At 47.1% G+C, this 17,726-nt stretch overlaps 1 protein-coding gene across 1 annotated transcript; it reads right to left on the reverse strand.

The window, feature by feature from the left end:
* Nucleotides 1-16,772: 16,772 nt before the first annotated feature.
* Nucleotides 16,773-17,258, reverse strand: LOC127304005 (uncharacterized). Its single transcript, XM_051334719.1, has one exon. It carries the CDS (start codon nucleotides 17,256-17,258, stop codon nucleotides 16,773-16,775), a length of 486 nt encoding a protein of 161 aa, XP_051190679.1.
* Nucleotides 17,259-17,726: the final 468 nt, after the last annotated feature.

Below are 17,726 nucleotides of genomic sequence, written 5' to 3' on the forward strand. Positions count from 1 at the left end.
GTGGCCAAAGAGCTGCATAACGACAACTGGATTCGCTCCATTGCTAGGCTTTCAACGCCCGACGGTGGCTGATTCGATCACCTGGAAGCTCAAAACTGATGGTGTCTACTCCGCCAGCTCGGCTTACCACATGCAATTCCTGGGATCCTTCCCCAGGTTCGATGCCAAGAAGATTTGGTCCGCGCATGCCGAGCCAAAATGCAAGCTCTTCGCCTGGCTCGCCCTACACCGGAAGCTCCTCACCGCGGACATGCTTGCCATTAGGGGATGGCCGCATGATCCAGTTTGCCCCCTTTGCATGTCTGCCATGGAAACCGCCGATCACCTTTGCAAGGATTGCCCCTTCACCTCGGCCATCTGGACCCGCATCCAGCAGGACTACTCTGTTCACCCCGTCCAACATGGCCAAACCTTCAGCTCCACCAACGCTTGGTGGGACGAGATCATCGATGGCAAGTCAGCGGAGAACAAGCGTCGTCTGAGTGGACGTCTCCTATACGTCCTTTGGAATGCCTGGAAGGAAAGAAACAGACGTATTTTCACGGGGCGGCGCCTTACCTTCCTTGAGGTGGCTTCGCTCGCAAGAGAGGACATCGCTCAGAGAGAGCTTGCCTTTGCTGGCAACAGGCAGACCATCCCGGCCGAACCTGATTAGGGCCAAGTTTTTGGGGTTTTTTGGTGGTTTCTCGCATGTTTTACACCTTTTAACAAACATGCCCCCTTGTACATTTGTATAGTTTTTTCCTCTTGCTTAATGAAAAGGCAGTGCTCCTGCCGGTTGCTCCAAAAAAATAAACACAGGGCATGCAAAATACAGTATTCTGAACTGGAACTCTGTAGTTTTAGAGAAAACAAATAAATAACCAAAGCTCGGAAATAGCAGTACGATTCTGAATATAACATACCAACGATGCACCTGATTCTGAATATAACATTGAAGGAAATTCTACCAACGCTGCACCTGGAGACATTCTTTCATCGCAATATTTGAAAAGCAAAGCAGACCACAATAACATAAAAATTAAGTGCTAGGCTTGCAACTAACCTTTGGCACGATTTTTGCATATCAAATACAACTTTCTTCCCTCAACTTTTCAATTAACGACAGCCCACGGCTCCTCTCACTCAACAGATGGGTAAACTATTGGACATCTCCACTACACTACTATATGTCACTATTTACCGTGATGATAAGTGAAAACTTAACAAAGACATGTCCACAGGACTGGAGGCAGTTTCCAAAAGATGATCAAAAGTACACGGAAGAAACCTCACAACAACATCCAGATTCAACTTATAGCCAACACAAATTTCTAGCACATACCTCGTGTAGCAATCTCCAGTCGAGCTGAACAATGGGGAAAGGGGATAAAAATGAATGCAGACCAAGGGATGGATGGAGACCATCTCCAGATTGGGATGCAGCCAGGGCCACGGCAAGAGTCACCAGAGGAGACGGCAACACAAATTTTGATGATCTCAGTTATTTCGCTTATGTTCGTCTTCTCTTCTATCTTTCTTCTTATCTAGTTGCCCTTTCTGTGGAGTCCTCAAGAAGTAGCAGCAGCAGCAACCACGTCAGGCCTTCCTCCCAACTTCGTCATCTCAGATCGGCGGGATGTAATTGTGGTGAAGAGAGGCGCACGAATGACGAAGTCGAGCGGGCGCTGACGATTCGGAGCGACGAAGTGCGACGAAACGGACGACATATCGGCCTGACGATGGAACACAATGCTTAAAAGACAAGTGTACTGCAAGAGTAGCAAAATTAAAGGGGCAAACTAAGTAAAAAAATGCAAATGAAGCTGAAAGTACCATCCTAACCAATGGGCGGTCAGAATCATCACATCGTAAGCCTCACCATGAGAATCAAACCTTATGCGCCATGATGATTCTAAGACATGATCCCCTGGTCTCGGCGTGCCCTCAGATTGGTCTTTCAAGTGCACCTACCCTGCTTGTGCATAGAGTCTGTTCAGAGGATTCACATCGACCCTGACCCTTTAAGTTGTAACCAAGATGAGACCGCTTTTACAAAAATTCGGATGCACAATTATAACCAGCAGACAACAGTAGCCAGCCATATGTCAACAACAAATTGGAGCACCCACAACAGCAGACACACGATGCAAGTGTTTCTCGTTCCTTACCAATTCCTCTTCTACTTGACCTGAAATAAGTAAACAAATCTAGGGCGACACCTCAATTTGCCCTAAACTGTATTGTCTAAGTACAAGATCGAATGGACTAATTCCCTTGCACTCTCATGTGCAATTTAACATCAGGTCAGCCATACAGTACATGGAATTATTTAGCGAGCCAACACAAAATTTCTCGTTCATGCTCTTGGGCAGCTACTCAACCAACCTATACATACAGATTTCTCCTTCATGTATATAAATGAAAAAGCAATTCTAAGTTTGTAGCAATCAAAATAGAAACAACTTCCGATGATTCTAAATGATATGTAGTGATATATAATATGCAGATTTCACCGATGCAGATTTTACCGAGAGCATTAAGCCGGACTTAGGTCCAAAAGAAACATTACAAATAAAGGGGCGTACCTATGCTTCTCAATGTGAGCTTGAGCTTCTGCATCCAATTTAATTGATGCTCCAGTGTCATTTCTTTTCTCTCATGACTGCTTGGTCCAACCTCCACCTGGGACCTAATGAACTGCATCTATTAGTCCGTTAGTTGTAACTGCAATAAAAGTAACCAATAAAGAGGCACAAAATAGATTAACTTCCATGTATCTCCTTTGTAATCCTATGATAAGGATATTGGACTTCCAACCTTTTCTTTGATAAGAGATTTCTGCTCCGCTCTCATCAATCGGATTTTCATTTTCTAGCCGCATCAATTAAGATAGTAATAAAGTGTATATACAAACAGGATAACTGGATAAGATGAGTTATAGACTTATAGTGGTATGCCTAAATTAGTTTAAAAGAGCATGCTTACATCATATGTTCTGAACTTGTGTGCGTATGAGTTCAGCATATCAATATAAATACAAATGTACAGCATAAACACATACCGCTGGAGCTTCGTATTTAGCAAAGAGTGCCCCATACATATATGTAATGGACTCTCACTGTCATCGTTCAATCCTATGTAGACTGCATCAGTATAATTAAAAGTTTCAGGTTCAATCTTATGCAAGGAAATGCTTTAGAGTAAGTGTTAAAGGAAATAAAAGAATTCTTTAGATGCAATCTAAATGTTCTATTGGAAGTACAGGTCTTCATGAACGTTCTAGCTAGGAATTTGGAATATGTACTCTCCGCATTCTATCAACACCACATATTCTGTCTTGTCTAAAACAGCTTTTGATTTTACCTATGAGGTAGGAGCTTTCCTGGATATATATCTATCTTATTCGGTTTTACTTATGTGCATGTGATACGCTAATATGATATGGACATCCCTCCACAACCTAAACCATATTTCACAAGCACCATGCAGTTCACAAGACGTAAAAATACATAAAAAAAATTATGTGATCACGAACAGTAGCTACCCGTAAGACCTAATCATTCCATATTATCACAACGAGCGGCCGACTTTTGTTCTTCAAAATAATAACCGGTTTGCAAAGTGATAAACACAGGGCATGCAAAATACAATATTCTGAACTGGAACTCTGTAGTTTTAGAGAAAACAAATAAATAACCAAAGCTCGGAAATAGCAGTACGATTCTGAATATAACATAGGAAATTCTACCAACGATGAACCTGATTCTGAATATAACATTGAAGGAAATTCTACCAACCCTGCACCTGGAGACATTCTTTCATCGCCATAATTAAAATCCGACGGTGGGCATTCATGCAATATTTGAAAAGCAAAGCAGACCACAATAACATAAAAATTAAGTGCTAGGCTTGCAACTAACCTTTGGCACGATTTTTGCATATCAAATACAACTTTCTTCCCTCAACTTTTCAATTAACGACAGCCCACGGCTCCTCTCGCTCAACAGATGGGTAAACTATTGGACATCTCCACTACACTACTATATGTCACTATTTACCGTGATGATAAGTGAAAACTTAACAAAGACATGTCCACAGGACTGGAGGCAGTTTCCAAAAGATGATCAAAAGTGCACGGAAGAAACCTCACAACAACAACCAGATTCAACTTATAGCCAACACAAATTTCTAGCACATACCTCATGTAGCAATCTCCAGTCGAGCTGAACAATGGGGAAAGGGGATAAGAATGAATGCAGACCAAGGGATGGATGGAGACCATCTCCAGATTGGGATGCCGCCAGGGCCACGGCAAGAGTCACCAGAGGAGACGGCAACACAAATTTTGATGATCTCAGTTATTTCTCTTATGTTCGTCTTCTCTTCTATCTTTCTTCTTATCTAGTTGCCCTTTCTGTGGAGTCCTCAAGAAGTAGCAGCAGCAGCAACCACGTCAGGCCTTCCTCCCAACTTCGTCATCTCAGATCGGCGGGATGTAGGTGTGGCGAAGAGAGGCGCACGAATGACGAAGTCGAGCGGGCCCTGACGATTCGAAGCTGCGCCAAGCCTGTGCAGCAGCCGTGGAATGCACAACGGACGAATCGGTGGGAGGAGACACTGCCTCGTCCATTGATCCAGTCGAGGACGATGTGCCCAAGTCCGGGGCGGCGGCGCGTCGCGGAGGAGGCAGGCGGTGCTCCCAAGGATGGGGAACGGCAGACGGCGCTGGAGGCATCATCGGCGAGGGCGAGGAGGCGCTCGTGCGGTGGAGGGCGGCAGGGGCGATGGCGCCGTTGAATCCGGCGGACGACCGCGCGCGAGAGAGAGAGAGAGAGCTGAGGGGATCGAAGGGCAGGGGTGCCAACAGGGCCGGATTGGATTCTTGGATTCTGGTTGAATTTCCAAATTGGGAGGGGCGAAACTGCAAAAATGTAGCGACGCGGAAGGGAGCGACGAAGTGCGACGAAACGGACGACATATTGGCCTACACCTGGGCAAAGTTTGGGCCGGGCCGGGTTTCGGGCCGGGCTTAAAAAAGCCCGCAGGTAAAAAGTCAGGCCCGAGCCTGGCCCAGCCCGACCGTCGGGCCTGTAATTCAAGCCCGAACCCGGCCCGAACGAGCAAAAAGCCCGGCCCGGCCCGAGAAGCCCGGCCCGACTAGGCTAAAATGCACGAAAATGAAGGCCCGAGCCCGGCCCGGCCCGACGTTCGGGCTCAGATTTCAGGCCCGAGCCCGGTCCGAAGTGCAAGCCCACCCGGCCCGGCCCGGGATTTTCGGGCCGGGCTGCCCATGCCCAGATGTATATTGGCCTGACGACGGAGCCGCTTCCCCTTTTTTAAGTAGTAGAGATTTGCAAAATTTATGTTTTGCAAAAAAACATTTGCTGAGAGGCAGATGAGTGCCACGACCAAATTTATCAGACCGGGTCATCGACCCCAAATTAAGTGGATCACTACCCAGGTACCAAGCTGGCGTCCCGAGATATATACTTTTGTTGATCCTATTTTCGTATATCGCACTGGAGCGCAGCGACATACGAACGGGACTCGACCAACTTCTATGATCGGGAGGCGCATTGGTGGCCTGCCTAATAGCAGGGCACAGGAAAGGCTGATTAGAAAAGAGGATGAGCCGGTGGACTTGGTCGGCTCTCCATAAAATGGCTAGTGACAGGCTATTTTACGAGCCCGTCGCTAGCATATTTCTCTTCACGCCTAGCCTGCAGAAAAAGATCTAGTGACATCTCTTTTTATGCGCCTGTCACTAGTATTATGTACTAGTGACAGGTTTATATGTGCCTGTCACTGGTTTACTTACTAGTGACAGGCATAATTTTGCCTGTCACTAATCACCCGGAGGCTATAAGCATTTCTGCAGTAGTGAGAGGCGAGAATGGAGACAAGCGAGGTGCTTGGGTCTCCGACGTGATCCAGTAGCGACAGCGTAGTCGAATACGGCCGAATCATCTGAGGCAGGCGCGGTGATACTCCAAGGCGGCAACCATGGGTAGAGAGCATGTACGAGGCGGTGCGTGATTGCGGGCGGAGACTAAACGTCGTGATTGTGCGTAATTGGCAACTGATATCTGATTGATTCATTTGTTTGTTACTTCATATTACGGCTAACTAAATATAGAGAAGTAAAATGTATTTACGGCTAATTAAGTGAGAATCAATTTGATTGATCCTATCATATGCGGGGAGGAGTGGAAAAGTGATCGAATGAAGCAGCGGCCTCAGATTAGATCGAACGGTTCAAATGCTCTGAATCTCCTTCATCAAGCGCGTTATACGACCTACGACTAACTCCAAGATAGTAGCTATGTCGGTCGTCGTAATGTTTACTTTTTGATAAGACTAGGACAAAACCCGTGCGTTGCTACGGGCGGCCACCTTAAATAAAATAAATAATATTTAAGTATTTTACTCCACGTGTAAACATAATTCACATGCATATAAATAAAATAGCCACATATAATATCTCAAAAAACAATAATGTTATAATAAGTTTAATTAAAATGTATGACAAAAAGTGCAAGAAATAACTTACATGAATCAAAATCAATCCAAATCTCCATTCAGACCATAGCGATAGCTGGCACTCTTGTACATGTGTTGGATGAAAAAGCGCAAGTCAAGGTTAAACTCTTGGATTTTCCAACTCACACCACCATATGTCTATCTTATACCCAGTCTCTGCACCATAGATGTCAAAGACTCAAAGGTAGTCACGTTTCACCCTCTTCTTGTTTACCCAACACCAAACTAACGACTACATATGTCGAGTACTGACGCTAGTGTGCATGAATGTAGAGAAAAAGGAAACGTATTGATTTCTGAGCAATTCTTAGAGAAACATCTCTTCTCTTCGTTGTCTTGTGTGTGGCCAGGAACCTATGCCACCGTTCCTCGAAACCTGCAGCAAGCCGTTGTTTGTCGCACGTGAAGGACCTGAACCTGTCCCGCGTCGATTCACCGATCAGCCGTAGTCCCGTCGAGGTTGCTCCGGGATGCCTTGCTCCATCTGAAGGCCGAGTATTGCTTCCTGTAGCCGACGGTGTGCTGATGCTGCTGCTGCGTACCCGCCTCAGGCCCATTGCAGTGCCACCGAGGGCCCACCCTCTAGCTTGGCGGCAGGTTGTCCTGAATTCCGAATTTTTCTCCAAATCAATTCGGGGATCCTAGAGGAGCCAGCAGAAGTCTTGGATGCCATTCGAGGCGATTTCGATCGAGACCTTGTATCGAGAACTTGGGCCGGTTCCGATCTAAAGAAACCACGTACAGACTTGAGCGTCGGAGACGCAGCCGCAGCCAGGTGCAGTGATCTGTCTCTCTCTTTCCCTCTGTTCAAGCTGCACCGGTGGCGTCTCGGCCGTTACCCGCTCCACGAGCACGCCTCAGGCTGCTCATAGTGGGGAGTAACTTAGACTAGTAACATGCATATGTTACTAGTCCATGTTACTACCTTTATAGTGGGTAGTAACATCAAGATAGTGTCATAGTTGCACGTATTAATTAGCTTATAGACTCATTGTGCCTTGAAAAGTGTGATGTTACGGTAACTAGCTATGTTACTCCATCCCCCTCTCTCCTCATTGACTCATTGCCACATCAGCATTTTTTCTTGAAAAGTGTGATGTTACTACTGAAGTTACTCCCACTGTGAGCAGTCTCAGCAAGACTCGTTACTTTTCTGGAAGGAACGGCCGCCCTTGTCCGATGCGGGAGAAGTCCAAGAGAACCTTCTTGATTGTAATCACAATGTGCAGCATAATTGAAATCAATTTGAGGCAAGTCAGTGTGGCGGCTGCCTGATGGAACTCGTCCCCCTAGATTGAATTTGAGGCGACAATCAGGGCAGGAAGCAAGAACAAAAGATTGAATCCTCAGGATTCTCGGCGTCCTCCCCGAGAAGGCGGCCAGGGCGGCGTCGCGGAGCTCCTAGGTCCAGATGGGGGAGATGGCCGGCAGAGCGCGGCTTCTCCATCCTCAGCAGCCACCGGAGATGCATGCTTTCCTAGTTCATCTACACCATCATCGGTCCTGCCTCAGCATCGGCACATAATCCTCAATGGCAACCTAGTCAAGATCTCGATCGATCTCTCGGTGGTGTCAGCTATGTTTATCGGGCCAGGAAAAACCCAATAATGCTAGACTTACGGGCAGGTTTGTTACGAAAAAAGTTACGGGCTGATGTGGAGCCACCGGGCTGGTTCTGTTTTTTTTACGCCCCGTAATTTTTGCACGTACGTGTAGATTAGGACACACGATCTATGCTGCCGTATGAATTCTATTGGGATTCGGCTTCTCGATCGGGCAAGGAAAAACCTTTTTTTTTTTTTGCGAATCGAGCCAGGAAAAACCTGTTACATTATGGTGTAGGACACGATCTATGCTGCCGTATGAATTTGATTGGGATTCGGCTAACTCTTTTTTTTTTTTTTGCGAATAGGGATTCGGCTAACTCTTGTATAGCTTACCATACGCACGATGTCTCGATTCTTTTTGCCGTACGACGGAAACAACAGACGAACAAGAAATTGAGCGGACCAAACGGACCTAACCACGGAAACAATTTTTCCTTTATTATTACTAGCACAAAACCCGTGCGTTGCTACGGCCGAACAAATTTCAACGTAGCTACACGAATAGTACACTGGTTTCTTTAATCTGCACAAACAGATGAAAGAGGTTAACAGCAATAGTAGACCGATGTCTCCTATTTCTGAAATGCAATTTCATATAAATGGTCAAAATGAGTGCACTTTGGTAGAATGGTAGTCCTATGAATAAATTCTTCCAAATCCAATTTCCATATATACATTTTAAGAAGTCGGTCAGAAAAAGTTGATCATAAAGAAGCCGATAACAACTATTGGTGAAATGTATTTAACCTGACAATTGTGCAGCTGAAACATAGACACTTCACATCTCCTGTAAACTATGCTCCTCGGGCTGCACTTTCTGCAAGATAATTTAGAGATGTGCATGTTACTATGTTAGACACCATCAGAAAAGAGTTGCAAGAAACGCGCTACAACTACAATCACATACCATCATGGTGCAAACTCAGCCACAAACGAACTCACAAGATAAACGTATTCAAGGGAAAAGTCATGCATTGCTAAGCAAACAACATATGTAAATAGCAAGCTAATATGATCAGGGATTTGGTTACCGCCCGGGAAATCTGGTTCCCGGCCGGGAACCGGATATCCCGACCACCCCCGGGAATTGGTCTAACCAGGAAAAAAATCCCGATTTTTTTGTTTTTTTGCGAAAAATTTAAGTTTTAGCGAATATTCTATATAATTTTAGCGAATATTCTCTTTGAATTTGAATTTTCGATTTTGAATTCGTCCGGTAACCGGGTGGGATTTCCCGGTTACCGCGGTAACCGGGAATCCCGAGCACCCCCGGGATTTTTTTCCTGTCGGGAGCCAAATCCTTGAATATGATGATTGTAACTTAATTTTGCTACTGCTGTAGAATGCAGATAAATTAGTACTTATCTCCCGTAGGATGCAGCTAGATGATGCTTGCCACCGTCTTCTTTCATCTTGAAGTTTTGGAGTACCTCCACCAGATCTTTGGGCAAGCACATGCATCTAGCTGCATCTTGCGGATTTTGGAGCAGGGCAGGGGCGGCATCTGGAGGTGGCCGTCTGGCCGAAATTGCTCGAACACCCCATCCACGAGCTGCAGGAGCTCAAAATCGCAGTCGATCATCAGCCACGATTTCGAGTTGTAATAATCCCGAGTTGCTTCTTGTCCCCAGCCTCCCCATGCGCGACGCCCGCCCACTTTGCCCCTCCTCAACCCAGGTGCGGCGCTCGCCCCATCTGGCCCTCCGCCCATCCTTGGCAGGGTCCGAAGCGGCCCGAGCAGAGAACCTAGTCGCGGATGGGAGAGAAGGTATTCCGGTTGCCAAAGATTCGATTTGATCTGCTCGATTGCGCATCTGATTGGACGCGTTGACTTCGCGACGTCCTCCTGTGGCCTCTGCCGTGGCCAAGCTCCTCCACCCTGCCTTCGCGCGCCTACGACACAAGGGGACTCACCCTACTTGTCGGCAAGTGCTGCACCTCGTGCGGCCGTCCAACTCTAGGCTGGCCGCCTCCTCGTCTGACATGAGTGAACCCCGCCTCTTCTCAAGGGGCATGGGTGCCATGTGCGGATACCAATTTTCGCGAGGAAGAAGCACGGGAGCGGAGGAGAGCACCAGTCGAACCATTCAATCATCCCTGGATCCACTACTTGCTTGGCCGGCAGCGGGAGTCGCGCGGCTCGAGCAGCTCTGTTAGGAGAAGGAGACAAAAAGAAAAGAATAAACGAACCGGTATTATGGCATTTTGATGTATTATGCAGATTGGTGGGAGGGTAAAACCGGAAAAATAAAAGTTGGACGAAAATTTTGGCAGAAAACTTAGCTCCGGGATCCCGATGCAACAATAAACCTTTATCATAGTTTGCATTAAACCAAGATCTCCTATGAAAATTTCCACTATTATTTGAATTTTGAAACACCAAATCATTTAGACACATGATATGTTGATTTAGAAGAGAAAAAATATAAAATGAAAAGAGACCCAGTGTTACCTCATTGTTCCGAAAGTAGCCGGCGATCTAAAATCCATGAAAAAAGTCTACAATTCAAGACTAATATTCTCCCTATCGCCTCTTTTTCCAACGGGAGAAAAAAATATTAGGTTGCAAGGTTGGTGGTCATCGGGCGCATTTAGCTGAGCGATGCCGCGTAGCTACTCTTCATGTCACCAATAGCCATCTCCATTGATCGGCAACATAGGACTTATTATCGCTTGGGGTTGCACACCATCTGCTCTAACCGTGCAACCTCCCCCTATGGTCGCTGAAAACGTTGTAGTTTCTGATGGTCCAGGCTAGTGGGTACGCCTTGAGGTCTAGGATCTCGATAGAGACATTCATTACGATAATTTGCGAGTAATTCTCAATGAAATCTGTAGAGTCCTAGTCCAGGCTAGTGGGTACGCCTTGAGGTATATTAGATATAGATTTATATTACTCTACTATTTTGGTATTGTTTGTATACCACCGCAACTAAAATTAAGTAGATTTGTTTAAAATTTGCACACCAATTAAACTTAAGACTAAAAAAATAAAGATTGTAGATTTGCTAAAAAACAATTTTGCAATAGCCAGGCGCCGGCCGCATCCCAGGCCAGCTGCACACGCACGTCCTCCAGCAGGCGCACATATATCCTCGTATGATCTTCTTTCGATTTTAGTCTATTCACTCCTCCCGGCCCAGCGCCTCCCTATCCTGGATTCCTGGGGTCATCCCGACGCGCGATTCCTTCCTCTTGCTCCTCTTTGTCAGCTGTATACCCGACTTCGAAACCACACAGGCTAGGGCAAATCTCTTGCCATCCTCCTCCGCTCCATTATAATTCCTTTCTAATCAGATCACAGTGAGGTGGCTTATTGATTTCAAGAAGATTGACGTATTTAAACCAGTTAAACTTTTTATAATATGGCGAGGTGGGACTATCAAGCAAAAATAATACATGCGTGTCAGGTGGCTATCGCAGCTTTTGGACGGGAGTAGCTTGCAGCCCATCGTGCATACCAGGCTCACCAGCACAGCAACATAGCCTGTGGCCCAGGCGGGAATAGAGACATCACCACCGATCGAGGAACGCCCGGTGTAGCAATCGGTACAATCTGTACGGAGCGAACTTCACTTAGGCACTTAGCCGGTGGCAGCTATTGTAATTTTGTTCAAAAAATAGGGGTAATACTGAAAAACAGACGAAAAATTTAGGGAGAAACCTTACTTCCTTTATTCTTTTAACCTTGCTATGCTTGCCAAGCAAATTTGGAGACTCATAAATGAACCGAATTCCTTATGTGCTCGAGTCTTAAGAGCCAAATACTACCCTCATGGTGATATCTTGAAGGCGGGTCCAAAGGCGGGTTCCTCTTTCACTTGGCAAAGTTTATTAGCCGGTTTGCCTACTTTAAAGAGAGGTATGATATGGAGAGTGGGTAATGGAAATTCAATAAATATCTGGACAGATCCTTGGATTCCCTCAAGTCAAGATAGGATGATCGTCACTCCTAGAGGTGGAACCGTGTACACGAGGGTATGGGAGCTCATAAATCCACTTACTGGGGATGAGCAACTCCTAAACGAAATATTCTTCTCAGTTGATGTGGGACGGATCCTCCAAATTCCTGTTAATAGTCAAGGATTTGATGATTTTATCGCATAGAGATTTACTAAACATGGACGATATACTATTCGGTCTGGATATCATCTTCAGTGGCGCCACCAATTTGGGCCAAGAGCTAACCACTTAGCGCTCCCAGGAGGATCCCCCCATAACCCAGTTTGGCAAGTTCTCTGGTGTCTAAAAATTCCAAGTAAAGTCAAAATATTCGCATGGCGGGCGCTACATGGGATCCTACCCCTGAAATGCATCTTTTGCCAATCGCCACATCGGAACCAGTGGAGCGTGCCCAATCTGTAATCAAGGAGCGGAAGACATTCTCCATCTTCTTTTTCGTTGCCCAGTTGCACAGGAGATGTGGGAGTTGCATGGGATGCAGGAAATAATAGAAGATGCTATACAAGTTGATAGAGCAGGATCAGCAGTACTGGAACACATTCTTCGTCGAGAAGATAATGTGCTTCAAGGTTTTGACCATATTGGCCTGAAGGAGACTATCGCTGTCACTTGTTGGTACTTATGGTGGATGCGACATCGTCGTACACATGATGAAGATGTACCCCCGTTATTTAGATGCAAGATGTCCATCCTTTCTATAACAGCTAATGCGGCAAAGGCATCCAAGAAGAAGCAAAATTCACCCATTATCAAATGGATGAGACCAGAGCCTCGTCAGGTAAAATTGAACGGGTTGATGCATCGTATCATTCTGATATACATGCAGGTGCTGTAGGAGTGGTTCTTCGAGACTACCAGGGAAGCTTCATTGCTGCTAGGTGCACCTTCTTTCCTCATATGGCATCGGCGTCGATGGCTGAGGCGGCGGCAATGAAGGAGGGTTTATTACTAGCGATCAGCGTTGGTTGCAATGCTACCGTAGCTGAGTCTGACTCTCTGGAAACCATAGAAGCTTGCACGGGGGAACAGTTCTGGTGGAATGATTCATCTGCTGCTGTATATGCTGATTGTGTGGATTTGGCATCTACAATTGGAAGTGTTTCTTTTAAACATATTTCGAGGGAAGCAAACAAGGTAGCTGATGATTTGGCTAAGTTTAGTTAATCGAACAAAGAATCTTGTAATTGGGTCGATGAACCCCCTAGCTTTCTTTTGAACAATCTCTTAGGGGATGTAACTATTAGGAAAATGCTGCATATCAGGCGGAGGCACGCGCTCCCGCAACCTCCGGGCGTTGTGCCGTCGGATGGGCTTCATCCTCCGCCCCACAACGTGACACGCATACTATCATGGGGCCCACTCAATTTCTCATCTGTTAAGTCAACATTTCCATGGGATCGAGAAGACCACCGCGCACCTCCGTTCCCACGAGGCCATGAGAGTTACCACCACGCGTCGCCGGGGGAGCCGCCTCCGTCCTCCACCGCGCCTCCCCGTGCCCCTGCAGCGCCGCCGCCGTCCTCCGCCGCGCCTCCATGTGCCCTGCAGCGCCGCCGCCATCCTCCGCCACGCCTCCATGCCCCTGCAGCGCCGCCGTCGACCTCCGCCGCGCCTACCCCTGCCCCTGCAGCGCACCCGTCGTCCTCCGCCGCGCCGCCCTGTACCAAGAGCATGCTTTGGCCGGCACCCTGGTACTCACGCCATGCGCGGATCTGGCTTAGGAGCTTGAAGGGCATCTCATTGCGGGTCGCACGAAGAATTTATCCCACGGCAGATACGCGGTGGGCCGCATTGCTGCCTGTGGTCGACGGTGGAGCTGCAAACAGTCACCGGCGGTGCTACCAACCACACTACTGACCCACACTGCGGTTCCGCCTCGAGCCCTTAAGTCTCATGTTGTCCCGTAGCTGCCGCGCCGCTCGACGGCCGCTCCCGGCCGTGCCTCCTCTTTCTCCCATGCACACGCATACGAACTGTGCTACAAACGATGTCGGGAGGAGATGCAAATGTTGTGGATCGATGGAGATGCAAATGTTGTGGTACGGAGCTGCAATCTGTCACCAGCATTGCTCCAAAGGCTCAACGATTGTGCTGCAAACCCTCAACGATGGCGCGAGAAGCGAGTGATGTTGATGCTAGCCGGGGCTAGGATGTCGTCGGCGTTGCGCCAACGAGTAGTTGACAATGTTACAATAGTATAAATCATTTGCTACAAATGTTCTATGGTTTTGCTACTTTAGCATAAATGTTGCGCTACAATGTCTCCGGCGAGGTCTCCGGCAATGTCTCTGGCGAGTAGTGGAGGATGCTACTGTAGTATAAATTTTTTGCTACAAATGTTATGTGATTTTTCTACTTTAGTATAAAATTGTTGCTTCAATGTCTAAATGTCTCCGGCCATGTCTCTAACGAGGTCGGTTTACCATCAATAGCACAAAGTTTTTGCTACGAAATCTCCGGCGAGGTCTCCGGTGAAGTATGTTGCTTCGAGAGTCTCCGGCGAGTCTTTTTTTATTTTCAGTCGAATAATTTTTTGCTTCAATGAAGCAAAAGCGGAAGGTTTTTTGCTGCGATGAAGCAAAGTGTGAACGAATTCGCAACTCTCATTCTATTTTAGTCGAATCGTTTTTTGCTTCAATGAAGCAAAAGCGGGGGATTTTTTGCTGCGACGAAGCAAAGTCATGATTTTGGTCTTGGATGACACTGTGTCACCTGGTCTTATTTTTTTCTATTTCCAGACGAACCGTTTTTGCTTCAATGAAGCAAAAGCGGGGAATCTTTTGTTGTGACGAAGCAAAGTCATGGTTTTGGCTAAAACAAGACACGTGTCATGCAGAGAAGCCGGAGGCTGGGAGGTTTTGAGCCTCCGGAGGATTATCAGCAGGCCCCGTTTTTAATGAGGTGACTTGCTTGCTTAATATATTATGCTTTTATCTCAAAAAAAAGGTATAGATATAGATATAGAAGAAGTTATCTATTTACTTCTTGTTTTGGCCTTTTACCATAGCCTTATTGATCGATCGTGTGGTGTAATAGCAACACGATTTTTTTTTCAATTATTGTACGAAGTAATTACGTTCCTTTTGATCCAATTCCATCCATGTCAAGATGTGTTTCACGTTGAGCAAAATGCCTATTCTCCGGGTACACTTCCGTTTCTGGTCCAAGTACTTCCAAATAAAGACGTGTATCACGTCTAATAGGCTGGCCAAATGCATGCGAACGCTAAAGCATGCCCAAGTACGCGCGCTGCACTATATAAACGGCAGCGTTTGCAGCTGAACCCACCAGCAACTGGTACAAAATCTAAGTAGCTACAAAGTGCAAACCATTAGCTATCTAGCAACAATGGCAGCCCTGATCAACACGACACTGTCCGTCCCAGCTTCCCCGACAGGCGCTGTTGGTGCGCCCCGCCGGAGCCGCCTCGCCGTGGTCGCCAGAGCCGTCCGCTGCCACGAACAAGGTGGCCAAGAATCAAGCCGCCGAGCGGTGGTGTTCGGTGCCGCCGCCGTGGTCACCGCCATGACGGCTGCCGTCAGCGGGCCAGCGAGGGCCGAAGATATGGCAGGAGGGTACGTTGAAATGGTAGTGGATGACCATGTACGGGGCCTGGGAGAGTGGGCTGTGAGGCAGCACAACAAGGAGTCGGGAGAGAAGGACGACGTGCAGTTCGGCAAGGTAGTGAAGGCGGAGGGCCAGGTCGTCAACGGCATGAACTACAACCTTTTTATAGACGGCAAAGACATCAGGGGCGCCCCGGGGACGTACCTCGCCGAGGTGTATGAGAAAGCAGCGAACAGGCCCGGCGTGCAGGAGATCCTCAAGCTCAACGAGTTCGTCCGCCTGCTCAAGTCGTCTTAAGTGATGGGGGGAAGCTAGCTAGCTATGTCTAATGCATGCATGTAAACTCTTCTCGTCTCGGTGCGACATATATATGCCAATGATCCTCAACCCATGTAAAATTGTGTAATAAAATAAATATATTGTGGCATGCTAATTTATTTAGTTATCTATAATACTTTCATGTATAAACCTGAAATATTAGCTTCGAGCATCTACAGCGGCTTGAGACTATTGTGACTGATCTTCACAAAGAGAGACTAGGCGAAGAGTCCAAATCACTTGCCATCATTGGTCTTTTCAGGTTTTCATATGTCATCCCATGATTTAAGGTACTTGGTTTCCATAATTAGCCTCTACACAAATGTACCGATATGGCTTATTTCAAATTGAACATGATTTGCAAGTATGCTATAGTCCTCTCAGTGTGTAATGTGGTATTGCGATCTTTGGGATTTGGAAATACTTCAAATGTCAGCGAAGCACCTCTGTTTCATGTAGCAGTTGCTCACTCCATCATTTTAAACATACTTCAAAATTAACGGACAATTTTCCTCTATGAAACATGAATCTTGTTTTTTCTTCTTTTAACGGGATCATGCATCTTGTTATTGAAATTAGAGCATCGCGCCCCCTAAATAGGCGCCAGCAGATACTCCGGCACGAGTGTATGGGGGACACCGGCATCCCCCATACCGTCATCCACCCCACAAAACATTCTATTTACACCATCCATACAATATTTTCAAACAATATTTCAAACAGTTTTCGAACACATAAATTTATTCATACAATAATTTAACATGCAGTCGATCTCAGGAAACCTTGGGAGGCATTTTATGCCAGGATCCGAGTTGTATCATCTGCCCTCGATGATCTCAAATAATCTCCACAAAACACCGCTATGATGGCTCGACAAAACATGTAGACAGTCTTGGAGCATGTCGACTCCGCCATGCATAGGTAGCCATCAGTTGCATCGGGGGTAGCTCCATATGCAAAACAACGCAATGCAGCAAAGCACTTCTGGATTGAGGAGAAGCCCCACAAACTGGTGCAATCTTGCTTGAACATGAAGTAGTGGTCGTACTCCCTGATGCCGAAGACAATCTTCATTAACAGATCCTTGTTCATCCGAAACCGGCGCCAAAAATCCTTCTCCGTGTGAGTTGCATCGTCGGCGAAGTAGTCGGAGTCAAGAAGCACGGCACCGGATTGCCGATGCCGCTCCTTGTTCCTCGTCTTGCCAACCCTTGAACCGCCACGTCGAGGAACGACCAAGGCCAGAATGGGTTGGCAGAGGCGGAGGAGGCTCGCCAGCATCAGCTGCTGCTAGTGTCGTCGTGGCAGTGTTCTCCTCCTCCTCCATGAACAATTGCGCCAACATCTTGTTGTCACTGTCGATCGCAGAAATCCGCCGAACACCTTGCGGGCGGGACGGACGAACGATCGTGGCGTCAGCCTTCTATTGTCGGCGAGTCTGCCAGGCACTGTGATCAGGCGCCGGAGGTTTCGATGGTCCGTAGCTTATGGACATGCGGGGTGGAAGGCGAGCATGGGGGAGGCGACGACGACGATGGCGATCCAGAAGGGTTTAGAGGCGGATCGAGCAGAGGTTGGAGATGGGGAAACACGTGCCTGTGGCTTGCAGAAAGGCCCCCGGGGGGTTTCCTACGTGGACGAGGCTGCGTGAAGGAACCGGCACGGGGTTGCCAGCGATTCTATTGGGCTCGAAACCTTGCCGGCTCTTTATTGAACATGCCGGTTGAGCCTAATTTTGACGCAAACCCC

The sequence above is a fragment of the Lolium perenne genome, chromosome 5 (genome assembly GCF_019359855.2).
Source record: "Lolium perenne isolate Kyuss_39 chromosome 5, Kyuss_2.0, whole genome shotgun sequence".
In the NCBI taxonomy this organism is placed as follows: Eukaryota; Viridiplantae; Streptophyta; class Magnoliopsida; order Poales; family Poaceae; genus Lolium; species Lolium perenne.